Raw genomic sequence first — 15,863 nt, 5'->3', positions numbered from 1 at the left:
AAGCATCATCTAAAAAGGATTCTTGGAAAAAAAATAAAAGTTTAATCAAAATTAAATCACATCTTTGGACTTAGTTTACAAGAAATACAGGGGATATTGAAACAAGTTTAACAACACCATGAGATGTGTGACTGTTTATCAGACAAAACCAGAACATGAGACAGTCTACAAAACAAAAGACTAGGACCCTTCAAAAAAGGCAGTGCTATGAAAAGCAAAACAAGGTAGTGGGTGGGAACTACTGCTGTATTATATTAAGAGAGTAAAGTGACATAAAGACCAAATACAAGGCTTGGTTGGATCTTTGTGTGCAAAAAGAAACAGTCATAAAGGATGCTTTTATAACAATTGGGGACTTATTTTTCATTTTCTTAGGTGTGATGAGGTCATTTTGTCATGCAGGAGAATGTCTATTAGGAAATGCATGCTGAAGTATTCAGCAGTGGAATATCAGAATATCTACAACTTATTTTCAAATGGTTCCACAATGAATATTTACAGAGAGAAACATACATTCAATGTGGCAAAATGTTAATGAACCTAGGTGAAGAGGACATATATTACATTTTTCACTCTTTTTATAAATTTAAACACCTTCAAAACAAAAAGGTGAGGAAAAGTCAGGCCAGACAGAAGGAATCAGGGATGATAACATTAGCTGGTATTTACTGTGAGTGTATGACACATTAGGCCCATTACATTTGCAAACTTTCTTTTCCCCACAATAATCCTACAGCCTATACTGTGAATGGCTCACACTAAACATTCAGTGTTTACAGAGTGTTACCAATGAGAAAACTCAGTTTAGAGAGGTGAAGTTACTTGCTCAAGATTAAATTACTCACTCACACTGCTACCTAAGTGGCAAAGTTGAGCGCTGAACCCAGTTCTAACTACTTTCAAAGCCTGTGTTCCTTCTCCTAAATAGTGCTGCCTCTCTATTTATATCTACCCCATTGACAGTCACCAGAGGAAGAGAGTCAACAGCCTTCTTTGGTAATTTGGCCATGAGTTTTTCCATATGTATCACAGCAAGTCCCTAGTACAACCTTATCTGTGGTCTAATTAGCTTAAAAAACAAAAGGATTGCAATTAGTGATTTGACTCCAAACAGAATCAAACAAAAAAACAAACAGAACCAAACAGTTCTGAAAAGAAAGAAAGATGTTTCACCTTCAACCTCTTCCCAATCATTTTCACTTTCTTCCTCTTCTTCATTGCTGTCTTCATTCATGGTAGCCCCTCTCTTCAGATGGTGTGCCTTCTTGAGGTCACTTGGAAAGTCCCTGTGTAAAGACCACAGGAAGGAAGATGAAGAAGGTCAGACATCCTAGTGTTCCATTCAAGCTAAATGGAATTTTTAAAACCCCTCCTATTTATTGAGAATCTGTTGCAACTATTTAAAGATGATTAGTAAGCTCTGAGCCTCACTTCCTCCATCAACATGTGTTCCAAATCTCATCAAGATGTGCTCTGATCATCTGTCTAATTAATACCAGATGTGCTGTCAAAAAACCTACACTCTAGATCGTGTGAAATAAAACACAGCTGTGCCTGGACATGACAAGGAAAAGTTGGAAGACACCAAAATAATGAGTTCCAGAACTGTGATATCTGTGTGATATATGTGCAGTTGGAGGCCAGAAAGAACAGAATAAAATCTACATTTACATATCCTACTATAAGCCTACTCAGACTTCTTTTCCATCTTTAAGAAATATGATGTAAGGAGACTGAAGTTCATAGCATTCTAACTTCAAGCAGGGACGTGACTACACATAAGTGAGTCATAAATGACAAGAGACATAGACAGCTAGCTAGCTAAGTAGATAATAACATAGATAAGTAGCTGGCTAAACAATGGCTCAAGGCTAAGTACTTGCTGATACGTAATATATTTCTGCAAATTCATATATAAAATGTGTCTAGAGTATCCAGTTACTTTTAACTTGTGTCAACTTTGGCACTTGGTACCAAGTGAGAATATTATCTAGGATTTTGGCATAAACATTTAAAATACCAATCATCAATCTTGAGCTCTAATAATACACTCTTTTTTTAGAGTACCACTTTCTCTCAAAACACCAGCAATAAAAATTTCCCCTTAGAACGAACATAGCAGAAATGACCACAGTCAATGCTCAGGGGAGAGGGAAAGGGGGACCCAGAGCTTTCCTTAGCAGTATCATGGCCTATCACTATGTATATGTCTCTGGAGAATTCAACTAGTGAGGGGAGGCAACTGCAAAACAGTAAGTTCAGAGGCATTCTTCAGAAAAGTCCAGGGAAGGCCAGGCGCAGTGGCTCATGCCTGTAAGCCCAGCACTTTGGGAGGCTGAGCTGGGCAGATCACCTGAGGTCAGGAGTTCGACACCAACATGGTGGAACCCCGTCTCTACTAAAAATACAAAAATTAGCTGGGCGTGGTGGTGGGCGCCTATAGTTCCAGCTACTCAGGAGGCTCACTTGAACCTGGGAGGCGGAGGTTGCAGTGAGCCAAGATTGCATCACTAGACTCCAGCCTGGGCAACAGAGCGAGACTCCATTAAGGACGGGACCGGGACGGGGACGGGACGGGACGGGGACGGGGACGGGACGGGATGGGAAGGGAAGGGAAGTCTAGAGAAAAGGAGAAGAGATGAACCATGGCAGAAAATCATCATGCTGTCTCGTGTCCCTTCCTGTGCCCTCTAATGGACTACTCTCCCATGCCAGGACTAGAGGCTGCTGGAAAAGCTGATACTGGCAGTGAGGATTTGTTTATGAAGCAAATGAAACACTATCCCTCTGTTCTTCCTCTTCTCCCCACCCCTCAACTTTCTTAGGAGGCAGAAAATCAAGTGTTCCCTGGGCTCACAATCATTGTTCACAACATATTAATATAAATGCTCATTCATTGCAAAAATACTTGTTCAGTTTCTGCCAAATAAAAGGCCCTGCAATCGATGCTACAGGGCATATGAAAATGAACCCCACATGGTTCCAGCCCTCTGAGAGGTCACAGGGTAGTAAGCCTGGGTATGTGGCATGGTAACTATAACTGGCAGACATATCACACTCCCTAGAAGCGCTACAGGAAATCAGAGGAGAGAAGGGGGAAGAATCAGTGAAGCCTCTGGAGTAGGTGGTTTCGGATCTGCATCTTCAAGATGGAAGCCAGCAAGCACTCCAGGTAGAGGGAATACCATGAGCACAATGCAGGTGTAGAAAGTATGAGAATGTGTTCACTGAATGATGAGAAGCTCAGGTTGGCCAGAGAAGAGCATGCTTGAGGACAGTAGTATGAGATAAAGCTGGAATGGTAATATTTTGTATATATCTAATATTTTTGTGTAGTAGAAAGAGCACTGGACCAGGAGTCAGAAGACCTGGGTTCTCCTGCTTTTGCCACTGTCCAGCTGTAGAAGCATGAATAAATCACTTTCTGCACGCTGTCACTGTTCTTATCTGAAAAGTTGCCAGCTCTTACTCGTCTGAGTTGTACCTAGAAGAGTTTAAAGATCCAATCTTCCATGGACCCCAGTGACAAGTAAGAATAGAGGTTTTCATTATTCACAATTCTCTGATGAGAAAAATCAAGACCCGAGACAAAGCTTTGCAGGCATCTCACCTGAGGTCATCCCCATCGCTGAGGGCTTCATCCTTTATAACCTTGAGGTTTTCAGATTTAACAGTCACCTTGGCCACTTTCTTTTTTGCTGGACCATCTGCTGAGCCCCCAGGATGACTGCAGCCTCTTTTTCTCTTTGCTTGTGAAACTTTGGAGAGAAGGCTCTTCTTTGGGGGTTTCTCATCTTCAAAGGCATCTAGGTGACCACACAGAACATGAGGTGAGGGGTGGAAGGAAAGGTGGAGGCAGCGCAGCTTATGGGCAGGGGCATAAAACGGCTCTATGACCTGTCTCCAAACCCCATCTCCATCACCGGTTCACAATCCCCTGTCTGGTCAGCAATCAGCTCTCAGCTTCTTCCCACCTGCGGCTAGTCTATATTCACAGCAAAAAACATCTTCCTTTATCAGCACTTTACTTCTCCTATAACTAGAGAAAATACCATAGGACTCAAATAAAACCTAACTTCCAGATCTTAAATGTCAGCTAACCTCCTGCCAGGAAAATACAACATCCATTAATTAGCACCCTATTTATTATCTGCCAAAACTAATTGTTTGTCTTAGGAATAATATACTCCTCTCAAGTAAAATGTTAAGTACATAAACATGTCAAAGTTTTACCACAACATCATTCCTATTAATCTACATTTCTGCCAACCTTCAAGACCAAACTGCTCAAAACACATACTACTCTGAAACCTTTCCAATGTAACCCAAATGGCACTCATATACCAACCACCTCAGCAAACTTACACTTGGAAAAAGAGAGCAATAATTCAAAAGTATTTTCTTAAAATAATTATTTTTTTGTTAAAGGGAAATAAAAAATGCATAAGCTGCTGGTTTTAGTCAAATTGGGATATCTAAAATTATGGTTTATTTATATATAATAATTATATTAATAGATTAGTTTTAATAAATAATATAGCAGGGAAGGATAGTTTTCTATTTTGCAAATATATTCACACAAATTATCTTGAATCTGAAATAAATCTTTTGTCTTTGCATGACTCTGCTTCAATTAATTTTAGAAAATAAAAATATTCTACCTTTTATTGAGGTTTCAAAAGAGATTGCAATATTAACCTAAAATATAAAATTATTTAATAATTCAGTCTTTTCATTGTTTGTCTTGCTGACTCTCTGGATAGGTATTTATATTCCACAAGAATATACTTTTGCATGAGGGAAAAAAAGACTCTCCCTTCTGATCTAAATGAAATCATGATTAAATGTTCATAAAATTCATATCAAAGGAGCATTTATTTTAATCCTAGATAAATCACTGATTCCGTTGTTTCTTTAAATGTTTTATAAAAAAGGAATTTATGCATTCCCATTTTTAAACATTGCAATGGAAACCAAAAAATAAGGAAAAATTTTGAAGTACAAATTATTTCAAAATTAATTTTTTCAAATCTGAGAACAGATTGCCTATTCCAAGGCCAGAGGCTGCATAAAGCTTAAGATTTGACAGTCTGAGGAGGGTGCCCCTAAAATCAAGATTTCTGGATCTTACAATGGTAGTTAGCCCTCTAATAATAGGCAAAGATGCTAAACACTTCAATTTCTACTAATCTAAAAAAATGCACGTAGGAGGATACTTCAGAGGCATCACAAACTTTTCTAGTTGGTTAAAAAGCACAGCTTTTATTCCTGTTTAAAGAGAAAGGTAGAGGAGTTAAAAGGGAAAGGGGGAAAAAGGAAACACAAAAACTGAATCAAAAGGATGTTCATAGTATTCAAAAGCATCTAACAATCATCTGAATGTCCAACCATGAGATAATTGTTAAGTAACTTATGGCAGAGCCACACAACAAAATATAATTGAGTCATCCTTTAAGATAAAGAAAAACGATATATGATGTAACGTTAATCATGCAAAGTTGATTTTACAATATGCTTCCTGCTACATAAAAAACAGACTAGAAGGAAACAGACTACTATTTCATGGTGGCTATTTCTGGATGGCAGAAATATGGGTGACTTTCTGTTCTTTGCTATTTTTTGGTCCCTAAGCATCTAGAGACTCTTTTCCAGGACTCTCCAAAATCTTGAGTTATCTAATATGCCTAACTAGCCTCCTTGAGTTCAGCGTTCTTTCAGTAGGGCAGGAATTACCACTGTGGTCTGCTTGCCCATCTACTGGGATTTAATAAGAACACCGGAGTAAACCTTCCAGCAGCAACTCGTAGCACTCAGAATAAAATTCCAACTCCTTAGCTTGGTATCCAAGCTCAGGCCCTTGCTCACTTCTCCTACCCAGCCCCTCACTCACTGTGTCCAGCCAACTGGCCAAGTTCATTCCCTCCTAAGAGTGTTTAAACACACTGTTCTCTCTGCCTAGAACTCTTTTCCCCAGAACTTCCTATGAATGGCTCAAAATTACACTAAATGCCTCAAAATGCCACCTCCTTACAAAGGCCTTCCCTGACACTGATTCCCATTTAGCTGCCTCTTCCCCAGCCCCATATAAGTTTGAGGGTTTTTCTTTCCATCTATAGAAGCATTTTCTGCTATGTACCCAAATAAGTTTTATCACAGCAGTCTTAGCACAGGGTGATAGCTCTTATCATCATGTGAATCCGTTTTTTTTTAACTTGTTATCTGTTCTACCTACCCCTCCCCCACCGATTATAATCATGAGAGCAGGTGCCTCATCTGTCTTGTTCACTACTATTATCCTAGTACCTGGAACAGTGCCTGAAAATAGTAGGCGCTCAATAAACAGCTGTTGAAGGAATTACTGGATATCACTGAAGGTGTTAATATAGAGAAGAAAAGAAACCAGAGGTGCTTTAGTAACACAAAGGAAATCATGTGAAAGCCTGTTTTCTTTCTCCTATTTGTCAAAAGCAGCCAAGTATCACCTTCATTTGCATGTACAGGGGTGCTATTAAAACCTACACTATTACAGTGTTAGAAACTACACTGATAGTCACCAAATTATTGTCATCTGCAGCCCAAACCACACTTGCTAAGTCTATGCTTCCCCACAAAACCACCAAACCACAACAAAGGTTGTAACTCTGCAGATCCTGGAAGCTGCCTTGGGAACTGACTGCTAGCTCCTCTGGCTAGCAAAGTAAACTTGGGTGCATCCTTACCTCCGTTTAGGCTGAATGACACCAGCTAGCCCAACTAATTACCTAACATGAGTAAAACTAAAGCTCTTGGCTTTATATGCTATCCCACTGAAAACTCACAGCCACCCTGCAAGGCAGTTATTACATTTCATAGAGGAAATTCAGAAGGGCTAAAACATTTGTCCAAAATAATTCACCCAAGTGCATAAAACTAAGAATTGAAGCTCTACCAAGCTGGAACCGAGGTGAAGTGTTGAGCTGGGAAGAATGCAGGTAGCATTTCCATCAGATTAAAACCTTTAATTTTTAATTGCCATATATCCAAATTACATTCTGACTAGAATACCAGCCCCTTTTTGTGACCCCTTGCTAAAATAGCAACCATCCTTTAAATCACAGACCAAACTACTTCAGAGAGCGTTCCCCGATCACGCCAGTCAAACTTGATTAATCCTTTGGAAGCTACAAAGCCTTGTACCTTCTTCCACAATATTTAGCACACTCTGCCTTGAGTGTTTTACATGTAAATGTCATGTCAACACTACTCTATGATCCTCCAAGATATGTTTATCTCTCATGTCAACTCATTCATGTACAGCACATAGTAGATACTCAAAAGATGTTATTTGAATGAATGAGTAAATGAATGAACAAAATGGAAACTCGTAATATTACATATGAGGTAAATCGCCTCCTAAGTTTAGGAATTATTACCATTTCACTATTTCCTAATGGATGATGAACTTATAATTGGTATAGAAACAGAATCTAGGGTGATAGCCTTTGCCGGTTACCTAATCTTCTACCCAGTTATTGCAGGAGACCCAGAAATTCCTTCTACAGCCTGCATTTTGCAATTATTTAAAATATTTACCAGCCGGGCACAGTGGCTCATGCCTGTAATCCCAACACTTCAGGAGGCCGAGGCGAACGGATCACCTGAGGTCAGGAGTTTGAGACCAGCCTGGCCAACATGGCGAAACCCCATCTATACTAAAATACAAAAATTAGCCAGGCATGGTGGTGGCAGGCACCTGTACTACTAGCTACTTGGGAGGCTGAGGCAGGAGAATCACTTGAACCTGGGAGGCAGAGGTCACGCCACTGCACTCCAACCTCAGCGACAGAGTGAGACACTGTCTCGAAAAAAATAAAAAATAAATATTTATTTAGCACTTAGCCCTACCAATCCACGGGCCCCGCATCCACAGATTCAACCAACCACAGATATTTCGGGAAAAAAAATACAAATTTTAAAAATACAGCATGACAACTATTTCCATAGCATCTACATTGTATTAGGTATTATTAGTGATCTAGAGATGATTTAAAGTATGTCGGAGGATGTGCATAGGTTACATGGAAACACTAGGCCATTTGATACAAGGTACTTGAGCATCACAGGTTTTCGTATCCGCGGAGTATCTGGGAAGGACCACCTTAGTTTGCTCAAGGAACGTCTAACTTGAGATTTGAAGAGATAGAAGAAATCAGCCCTGGCAAAAGTCATGGGGGGATCACTCTAGGCAGAAGCAACATCAAAGGAAAAGGCTCAAGAAATAACTTGGCATATTTGAGGAAGAGAAAGGAGGCCAATAAGGAGGGTATCTGGCAAGGAAACAAGTGGTAAGAGAAACAGGAGAGGTAGCAAGAGCCAAAACATGTAGCATCTTGTAGGCCAGGATAAGACAACTGGATTTTAAGCTAAGAGCAATGGAAAACCAAGGGGAGTTTAAAGCAGGAGCATGGCATGATTTTTTTTTTTTTTTTTTTTTAAGATTATGTGGGTTGCTGGATGCAGAGCTGGGAGGCCAGTAAAGAGGAAACTGCAGTCACTCAACTGAAAGGTGATGGTGACTTGGACAAGGGCTGTGGCCATGGAAATAAAGTGGACAAATTTGAAATACACTCTGAGGCTGAACTGACTGGACTTGCTGACGGAGTGGATGTGTGGACATAAGAAAGAGGTGGGCTTTGCTTTATAACAAGTATTGAGACTGGAAAAACGGAGGAAAGCATAGATTTAAAGGGGAAAACCATGAGCTCTGCATTGCCCATGACAAATGTAAGAAGCCTATCCAATATCCATGGGGGAAGTCAGGTGGGATCCCACTGTGGAACTCTGGGTGAGACTCAGCTGAAGTTATCATTAGTGAGCCAGCACACTGCATCACTCTACGTCCTGGTCCGTCCGTCCGTCTTCCTGGGACACAAATAACTGCCTTCTCCGCGTTCAACCCTGAACATCTGTATCCTCTGGACAACGGGGAGCGGGGAAAAAAGCTACGCAGAAGCTTGGGTCGGGCGAGGCTCGCGGGAAACCGCTCTGAGTGCGGAGGACAAAGGCGCGGGGACAGCGGGGAGGGCCGGCCGCGGCCTGCCGGGCTGCCCCCACGGCGCGGAAAGCGCGCAGCAACCTCCACCAGGCCTCCGCGTCTGGACTCCCGCCCTGCCTCCGGGCCTCCTCCGCCCACCGGCGGCGTCTCCCGCGAAGCCCGCTGGGCCTCGCTCTCACCCTCCTCCTCCTCCTCACGCCGGGCCTTGCTCTTGGCCTTGGATTTCTGGCTGCGAGGTTCGCGTCCCCGCGGCTCCCCGCCGGCCGCGCGTTTCCGAGCCATGTTGCTTGTCTGGGCAAATTCCACTTCGCGAGTGACGCACCCGGCCGCGATGCGCTAGAACGCCGCCCCCGCCCCGAGGCGGGCGCGTGTGGTCACGCCTCTTAGTTGGAGGCCTAGTCACGCCCCTAAAGGAAGCTCCACCCCATACCCGTGGCCACTAAAAAACCGCCGGAAGCAGGAAAGAGCACAGCAGTTTTCTATTTCCGGTGTATTGTATCCTCACGTTTCCGGAGATTGGCGTTGCTCTTGTGTTCTCGCGAGAGGCGGGAAAGGGCGCAGGGTTTGAAACATGGCGGACGACGTAGACCAGGTGAGTGTATTTTAAGGAGGTCGCTCGAAGCAGCTTCTTGTACTAGGCTGCTTTTTCCAGACTCAGGAAAAATGGCCAGTCGTGCCTCCTCTTTCCAAGTCACCGTGGCCTAATCCACCCCGTCCTTTCCGTAACCCCCCCCCTCCGAATTTTGCCGCAGTCCCTGAGACCTTTTCCTGTTAGAAGCCCACCTGATGACTATTCTCACACTCTTCGCTTCATTTTTTTTAATCTGTAGATTATTATCCTTGCCTGCCTCACGGAGCTGTCAGGATTCCAATAGAAAGCCAGATAATAAAGTTAAGAGTTGTTATCATTACTGAGCGCAACAATTATTTACTCATTCAGCAGATAGAGTGAGCCTGAGCTTTGTATGGTTAGACACTGTTCTAAGGGCCAGGGACACTGACATCGACATATAAGTGATCCTTGCCATTACTTGGAGCTTATATTCGCGACGAGAACAGATAAAAGTAAATATGTAAGACTTACAGGAACTGTGATGTGCTATGAAGGAAACAAGGAACTGGTATGCAGAATAACAGATGGTCCTAGAAGCTTTTTCACCTGGTCTTTTTCTTCCTCAAATATCTTTGGAGATCATGCCACAACTTAAACTTTCTACTGACCTCTTCAGAGAGGACTTCTGCCCAAATAGCACTCCCGCTACTCTGCTTACCCTGCCTCATTTTTCTTCATACAGTTATTTTTTCATATTAAATGTATGCATCTTTGTTTAATGTGTATCTCTCCCCACTAGAATGTAAGTGCCATAAGAGCAGGGATTTTGTTTTGTTCATTCTTTTGTCTTTGGGGTTTAGAACAGTGCTGGAAACACTCAACAAATATTTGAGTGAATGAGTTAGATGATCAGAGGAAGCCTCTTTGAAAAGCCAATATTTAAAGCTACAGGATGAAAAGAGCAGACAGTGGGCATCCCAGACAGAGGTTTAGGTAGCAGTAGGGCTCTTTCATGTGCATATTCTTACAGTATTATAATTATTTGTATGCCTCTCCACATTAGAATGAGCTCCTTGAGGGTGGGGATTGTGACTTCTCTATCATTGTAATATAACAGTTGGTTATCTGAGTCTTTAACAAACACCGTTGAACTGAGGGATGTAGGGACCAGTTGAGTTAGGTTATTTTTTTCTCTCATCAGGCCTTTTGAATCTTCAGATCCTGTTACGAATTCAGTTACCTTCCTCCACTGGCCTTGTGTACTTACTGAAGAAGCTCTCCTTGAATGATCTTTCTAACTCTTAGCGGCTGCAACTATCCCTTCCATGTGGGTGACCCCAAGTCATCCTAGCCCTGACCTCTAAAACCAATGTTTCCAGCAGTTCTTTAATAATATAATATTAATAGGAATCTTTTCTTTTCCTTTTCTATTCTTTTCCCTTTTTTGGATGGAGTCTCACTCTATCTCCCAGGCTGGAGTGCAATGGCGCGATCTCAGCTCACTGCAACCTCTGCCTCCTGGGTTCAAGCGATTCTCCTGTCTCAGCCTCCCAAGTAGCTGGGACTACAGGCGTGTGCCGCGACGCCCGGCTAATTTTTGTATTTTTACTAGAGACAGGGTTTCGCCATGTTGGCCAGGCTGGTCTCAAACTCCTGACCTCAGGTGATCTGCCTTTCTCAGCCTCCCAAAGTGCTGGGATTCAAGCGTGAGCCACCACACCCGGCCAATAGGAACCATTTCTAAGTATTAATATTTTCTGCTTTCCTGGCACTGTTTCGAATGCATTAACTAGTTTAATCCTCATAAGAACCCAGAAAGAAGGTTGTGACTTTCTCAATTACAAATGAAGAATCTGAGAATTACAGATGGCATGATTTTTAATCTCAGTTCATAAGTGTCAGGTCACAGCCAGGAGTTGAACCCGGACTGCCTGACTGCAAAGCCAGTGCTTGCTTCCTTTTTTTTTTTTTTTTTAAAGACAGTCTCACTCTGTTGCCCAAGCTGGAGTGCAGTGGCACGATCTTGGCTCACTGCAACCTCCACCTCCCAGGCTCGAGCAATCCTCCCACCTCAGCTCTTGGAGTAGCTGGGACTACAGGCATGTGCCACTATGCCCGGCTAAGCCAGTGCTTTCAACCAGTGTTCTATACTGGCTACTAAATATATTCATCTTACTGGCCAGTTGGCAGCCTAAACTCAACCTGTGCTGAATTCATAATCTTCCCATAAACCTACACCTCTACTTGGCATTCTGACTAGTGTATGGTAGGCATTAAGTGAGTGTTTTTCCAATGATTACATAATATTTGAGATAAAGCTAAAGTCCCTGAGACCCTATACCCTGAAATTGGGTCAGGCAGTTTGGATTTTGAGGGAACAAAGCATAGTCATGATTATTTTGCTGTGTAACTCCTTCTTATGTATGTGTGTTTTAACCTACATTTATATACTATGTGAAACATAGTATATAATATAGTATATATTATAGTATATAGTATATAAAACATAGTATATACATATACTATGTGAAAAGCTCTGTTCTAAGCCTTCATATATATCACTTAAGCCTCACAAAAACAGTATTAGGTAGGCACTATTATCTCCATTTTACAGATTAGGAGACTGAGGCAGAAAAAGGTTAAATAACTTGCCCATGGTCACACAGCATAGCAGTGATTTAAGCACTACTCTAACTCTAGTACTACATTACTAAGCCTGTTTCTTTTATCAGCAACAAACTACCAACACTGTAGAGGAGCCCCTGGATCTTATCAGGCTCAGCCTAGATGAGCGAATTTATGTGAAAATGAGAAATGACCGAGAGCTTCGAGGCAGATTACATGTAAGTAAATTTATCAAGTTGCCTTGAAATCAGATTCCTTCCTACCCCGACTCCCTTGAAATGTAAAACCTGTCCAGAGTGAAAGGGTGTTTTGAAGGAAGAGAGGGTAGTGGAAAGTCACCCATATTTCCATAAGCCAAAGAAAGCGGCATGTATTCACATTTTTAACATTTTTTCTTTTAATAGAAATACGTCTATTATAGAACATTTTTATTCCCTTCATTTTTCCCTTCTGTTTATTTGTAAATAATATTTATTTGTCCTCCATTCTTAAATGTTTTTTAAATTTAAAACACAAATATGTGTTTTATTATGAAAAGTTAAACAGCACAAAAATATCTAGAGTAAAAAGTGAAATCCCATTTCCTCTACTGGTAATCGCTACTAAAAACTGGATTATCTTGGCCAGGTGCAGTGGCTCATTCCTGTAATCTCAGCACTTTGGGAGACTGGGGCAGGAGGATCACTTGAGGCCAGGAGTTCTCTGTGTTGCCAGCCTGGGCAACATAGACCCTGTCTCTACAAAAAATAAAATTTAAAAATTGGGTTATCTTTTCTGTATGTTTACACATATACACTCATATATGTACATATGCACATACTTGCATTATGTACACCTTACCTCTACATGTATGGATCTTGCCATACATGTTTTTCAGCACCTTTTTTTTTTCACTTAATCTTTCTTGGAAATTATTGATCATGAGTGCATTTAATTTTCCTTTATTCTTTTTAATGACTACCTAGAATTCTGTATATGATAGTGATCGATTTTTTTTTCATTTCTTGCTACAAATACATAAATACTTGCAGTAAGCATTTTTGTACGTATTTCTTTGTGCATATCTGCAAAATATCTGTAGAATTGGTCCCTTGAAATAATCCCATTTGTTCATAGAGTACCCTGAAGGTTTTGCCTCTCCTTAATGACTTGTTACTTTCCTAAGTGTGTTGTTTTTAGTGTTGCTACTCTACCCTAAAGTGATTAAAAAGAGCTAACATTTATTGAGCATTAATTATAGACCAGGTACTATTATCCTAAGCATTTTGTGTGTGATATCTCATTTAATCTTTATAACAACCCTATGATGATACATACTAATTATTCCTGCTTTGCAGTGTAGGAAGCTCAGGCGAAGCTCAGGCTCAGAAAGGTACAGTCACTTGACAGTAAAGGGAGAGCCAGAATTTGAATCTAGGTTGTCTGACCTGAGCCCCACTCTTAAGTACTGTGGTTCTACCTTTCACAAAACCTAAAGATAAAGAACCTCTGGGCTTGGAAAGGAAATAGGGACCCAGGGAGACAATCTACAGCTGGCCTTAAAGGAAGAGAGACTCCAGGAAAGGAATAGTGGTAACTTTCGAAATACAAATGGAATTGAGTTTAATTACTTAAGTTTGTGGCTCTTGGAGGCTTCTTCAGTTCCCTGTGTAAACTTGATGGTCTCTATCCTAAATGGCCCCAACTTTCTGTTTGTTTTGTGCCTCTCAGTTATACATGTTTGCTTTTGTTAGTGTGCCCTGCTTAGCAGTTCCCCACATGGCTGACAAGTGACTTTTATTTTGATGTGAGCAGGCGAACCATGTAACATGCTGTTAGAAGTAAACGTGAGTTCTGAACAAGGTCCCAGAAAGTGCACCTTTCAGTAAAACGAGTGAACTTTGGAGCTTGGATTGAATATCTTAGCTGCAACATTTATTGATTGAGCCCACAGGCACTAAATACATTTAAGTTCTGGATAGGTTAGAAATGGGCAGGGTGTTGCTCTACTTACTTTCTCTCTGCGACATGTGGTTTACCGTGTGCCTTTAGAAGACTGCAATGCCATTATCTTACCAGTAAACAAGGGATTTTATCTTCTTTACTGTATTTTTCTTGTCACATTGTTATAGGTGAAATTGAAGGATGTCTATTGATAAATGATGAAGATGAATCTGCTGTTTTTCATAATTAAATACTATAAATGATGTGACTGCCTTAGATAACAAGTGGGGTGGAGACTTTAAAAATAATTTCAAGTGATTTGAAGTAAATTTATTTTTGGCCATATAAGCACTTTTATATTTTTATCAGGTCAATTAAGTAATCATTGGAAATGACTTGTGAAGAAACAGTATATTAGTACAGTAGGATTACTTTTTATTTGTGTGTAAAAGTTTGTGGTGTAAGTATCAAATGCCTTAGTTGTAATTGAGCAATTTGCATATTGTTAAGCCTTTATCATTTTTGTAATTTGATTTTTAAATTTCTTGGTTCTGTGCCCTCCCACTGTAGGCTTATGATCAACATTTAAATATGATCTTGGGAGATGTGGAAGAAACTGTGACTACTATAGAAATTGATGAAGAAACATATGAAGAGATATATAAAGTAAGTCATACAATTCTATTCATTGCTTTGCAAATATCAGCTGTTCTCTCTCGAACACCTTAACCCATATGTATGGGAAGCCTGTCATGTTTTGACACCTACTTATGGACTCAGTAGAGCACAGCAATTAAAAGCAAGGTTCTGGCATCTGACAGACCTGGTTGCCAGTGCTGGCTTGACCACTTCCTACTTGGGCTACCTTGGGCAAGCGAATTAAGTTAGCTGACTTCTCGTTGGTAAGCAGGAATACTACCACTTACTTCATAGGGTTCCCAGATTCAGTGAGATACAACAATGCAAGGTGGCTATGTATAGTAGTGTGTAACAGTAATAGTGGACAGTGTTCTTTCATTTTCTATGGATTTGATCTATTAATACTTAATTTATTAGAAACCGAAACTGAAAAAATTTTTAAATATTTATTCATTAAAAAAAACCTGGCCAGGCGTCGTGGCTCACACCTGTAATCCTAGCACTTTGGGAGGCCGAGGCGGGTGGATCACCTGAGGTCAGGAGTTCGAGACCAGCCTGACCAATATGGTGAAGCCCCGTCTCTACTAAAAATACAAAAAATTAGCCGGGTGTGGTGGCGTATACCTATAATCCCAGCTACTTGGGAGGCTGAGGGAGGAGAACTGCTTGATCCTTGGAGGCGGAGGTTGCAGTGAGCTGAGATTGTGCCATTGCACTCCAGCCTGGTCAACAAGAGTGAAACGCTATCTCAAAAAAAAAAAAAGGCTGGGCGCAGTGGCTCACGCCTGTAATCCCAGCACTTCGGGAGGCTGAAGCGGGTGGATCACCTGAGGTCAGGAGTTCGAGACCACCCTGGCCAATGTGGCAAAACCCTGTCTCTACTAAAAATACAAAATATTAGCTGGCCGTGGCGGCAGGCACCTGCAATCCCAGCTACTCAGGAGGCTGAGGCAGGAGAATCACTTGAACCCGGGAGGTAGAGGTTGCGGTAAGCTGAGATAGTGCTACTGTACTCCTTCCTGGGGGACAGAGTAAGACTCTGTCTCAAAAAACAACAACAAAAAAAACACCTATCACGTGTTACTGTAA

The 15,863-nt window shown here is 41.2% G+C and overlaps 2 protein-coding genes across 11 annotated transcripts in view; one reads left to right on the top strand and one right to left on the bottom strand.

Annotated features, from left to right (window-relative positions):
- The window catches only part of XPC (XPC complex subunit, DNA damage recognition and repair factor), a 37,203-nt gene extending 27,751 nt beyond the window's left edge, over positions 1-9,452 (bottom strand). Inside the window, exons 1-3 of one of the 4 annotated variants that reach the window (XM_055259094.2) lie at positions 9,214-9,452; positions 3,611-3,806; positions 1,174-1,286 (exon numbers count right to left, since the gene is read on the bottom strand). In XM_055259094.2, coding sequence (XP_055115069.2) covers positions 1,174-1,286; positions 3,611-3,806; positions 9,214-9,316 — 412 coding nt within the window. In that variant the 5' untranslated portion in view covers positions 9,317-9,452. The remainder of the gene's footprint in view (positions 1-1,173; positions 1,287-3,610; positions 3,807-9,213) is intronic. The other 3 variants (XM_055259095.2, XM_055259098.2, XM_055259097.2) reach the window with 3 other exon arrangements.
- The window catches only part of LSM3 (LSM3 homolog, U6 small nuclear RNA and mRNA degradation associated), a 68,122-nt gene continuing 61,681 nt past the window's right edge, over positions 9,423-15,863 (top strand). For 5 of the 7 annotated variants that reach the window (XR_010118645.1, XM_063630699.1, XM_055259099.2 and 2 more), the window contains exons 1-3: positions 9,423-9,626; positions 12,320-12,430; positions 14,706-14,801. Coding sequence is in view for 6 of the 7 variants with exons in the window: in XM_063630699.1 (XP_063486769.1) it covers positions 9,606-9,626; positions 12,320-12,430; positions 14,706-14,801 (228 nt within the window). In the remaining variant the exon portion in view is untranslated. The remainder of the gene's footprint in view (positions 9,627-12,319; positions 12,431-14,705; positions 14,802-15,863) is intronic. The other 2 variants (XM_063630698.1, XM_063630700.1) reach the window with 1 other exon arrangement.

The sequence above is a fragment of the Symphalangus syndactylus genome, chromosome 21, assembly GCF_028878055.3.
Source record: "Symphalangus syndactylus isolate Jambi chromosome 21, NHGRI_mSymSyn1-v2.1_pri, whole genome shotgun sequence".
Classification (NCBI taxonomy): domain Eukaryota; kingdom Metazoa; phylum Chordata; class Mammalia; order Primates; family Hylobatidae; genus Symphalangus; species Symphalangus syndactylus.
Note: the sequence above shows the minus strand (reverse complement) of the source record. Positions and strands in the feature narration are given on the sequence as shown.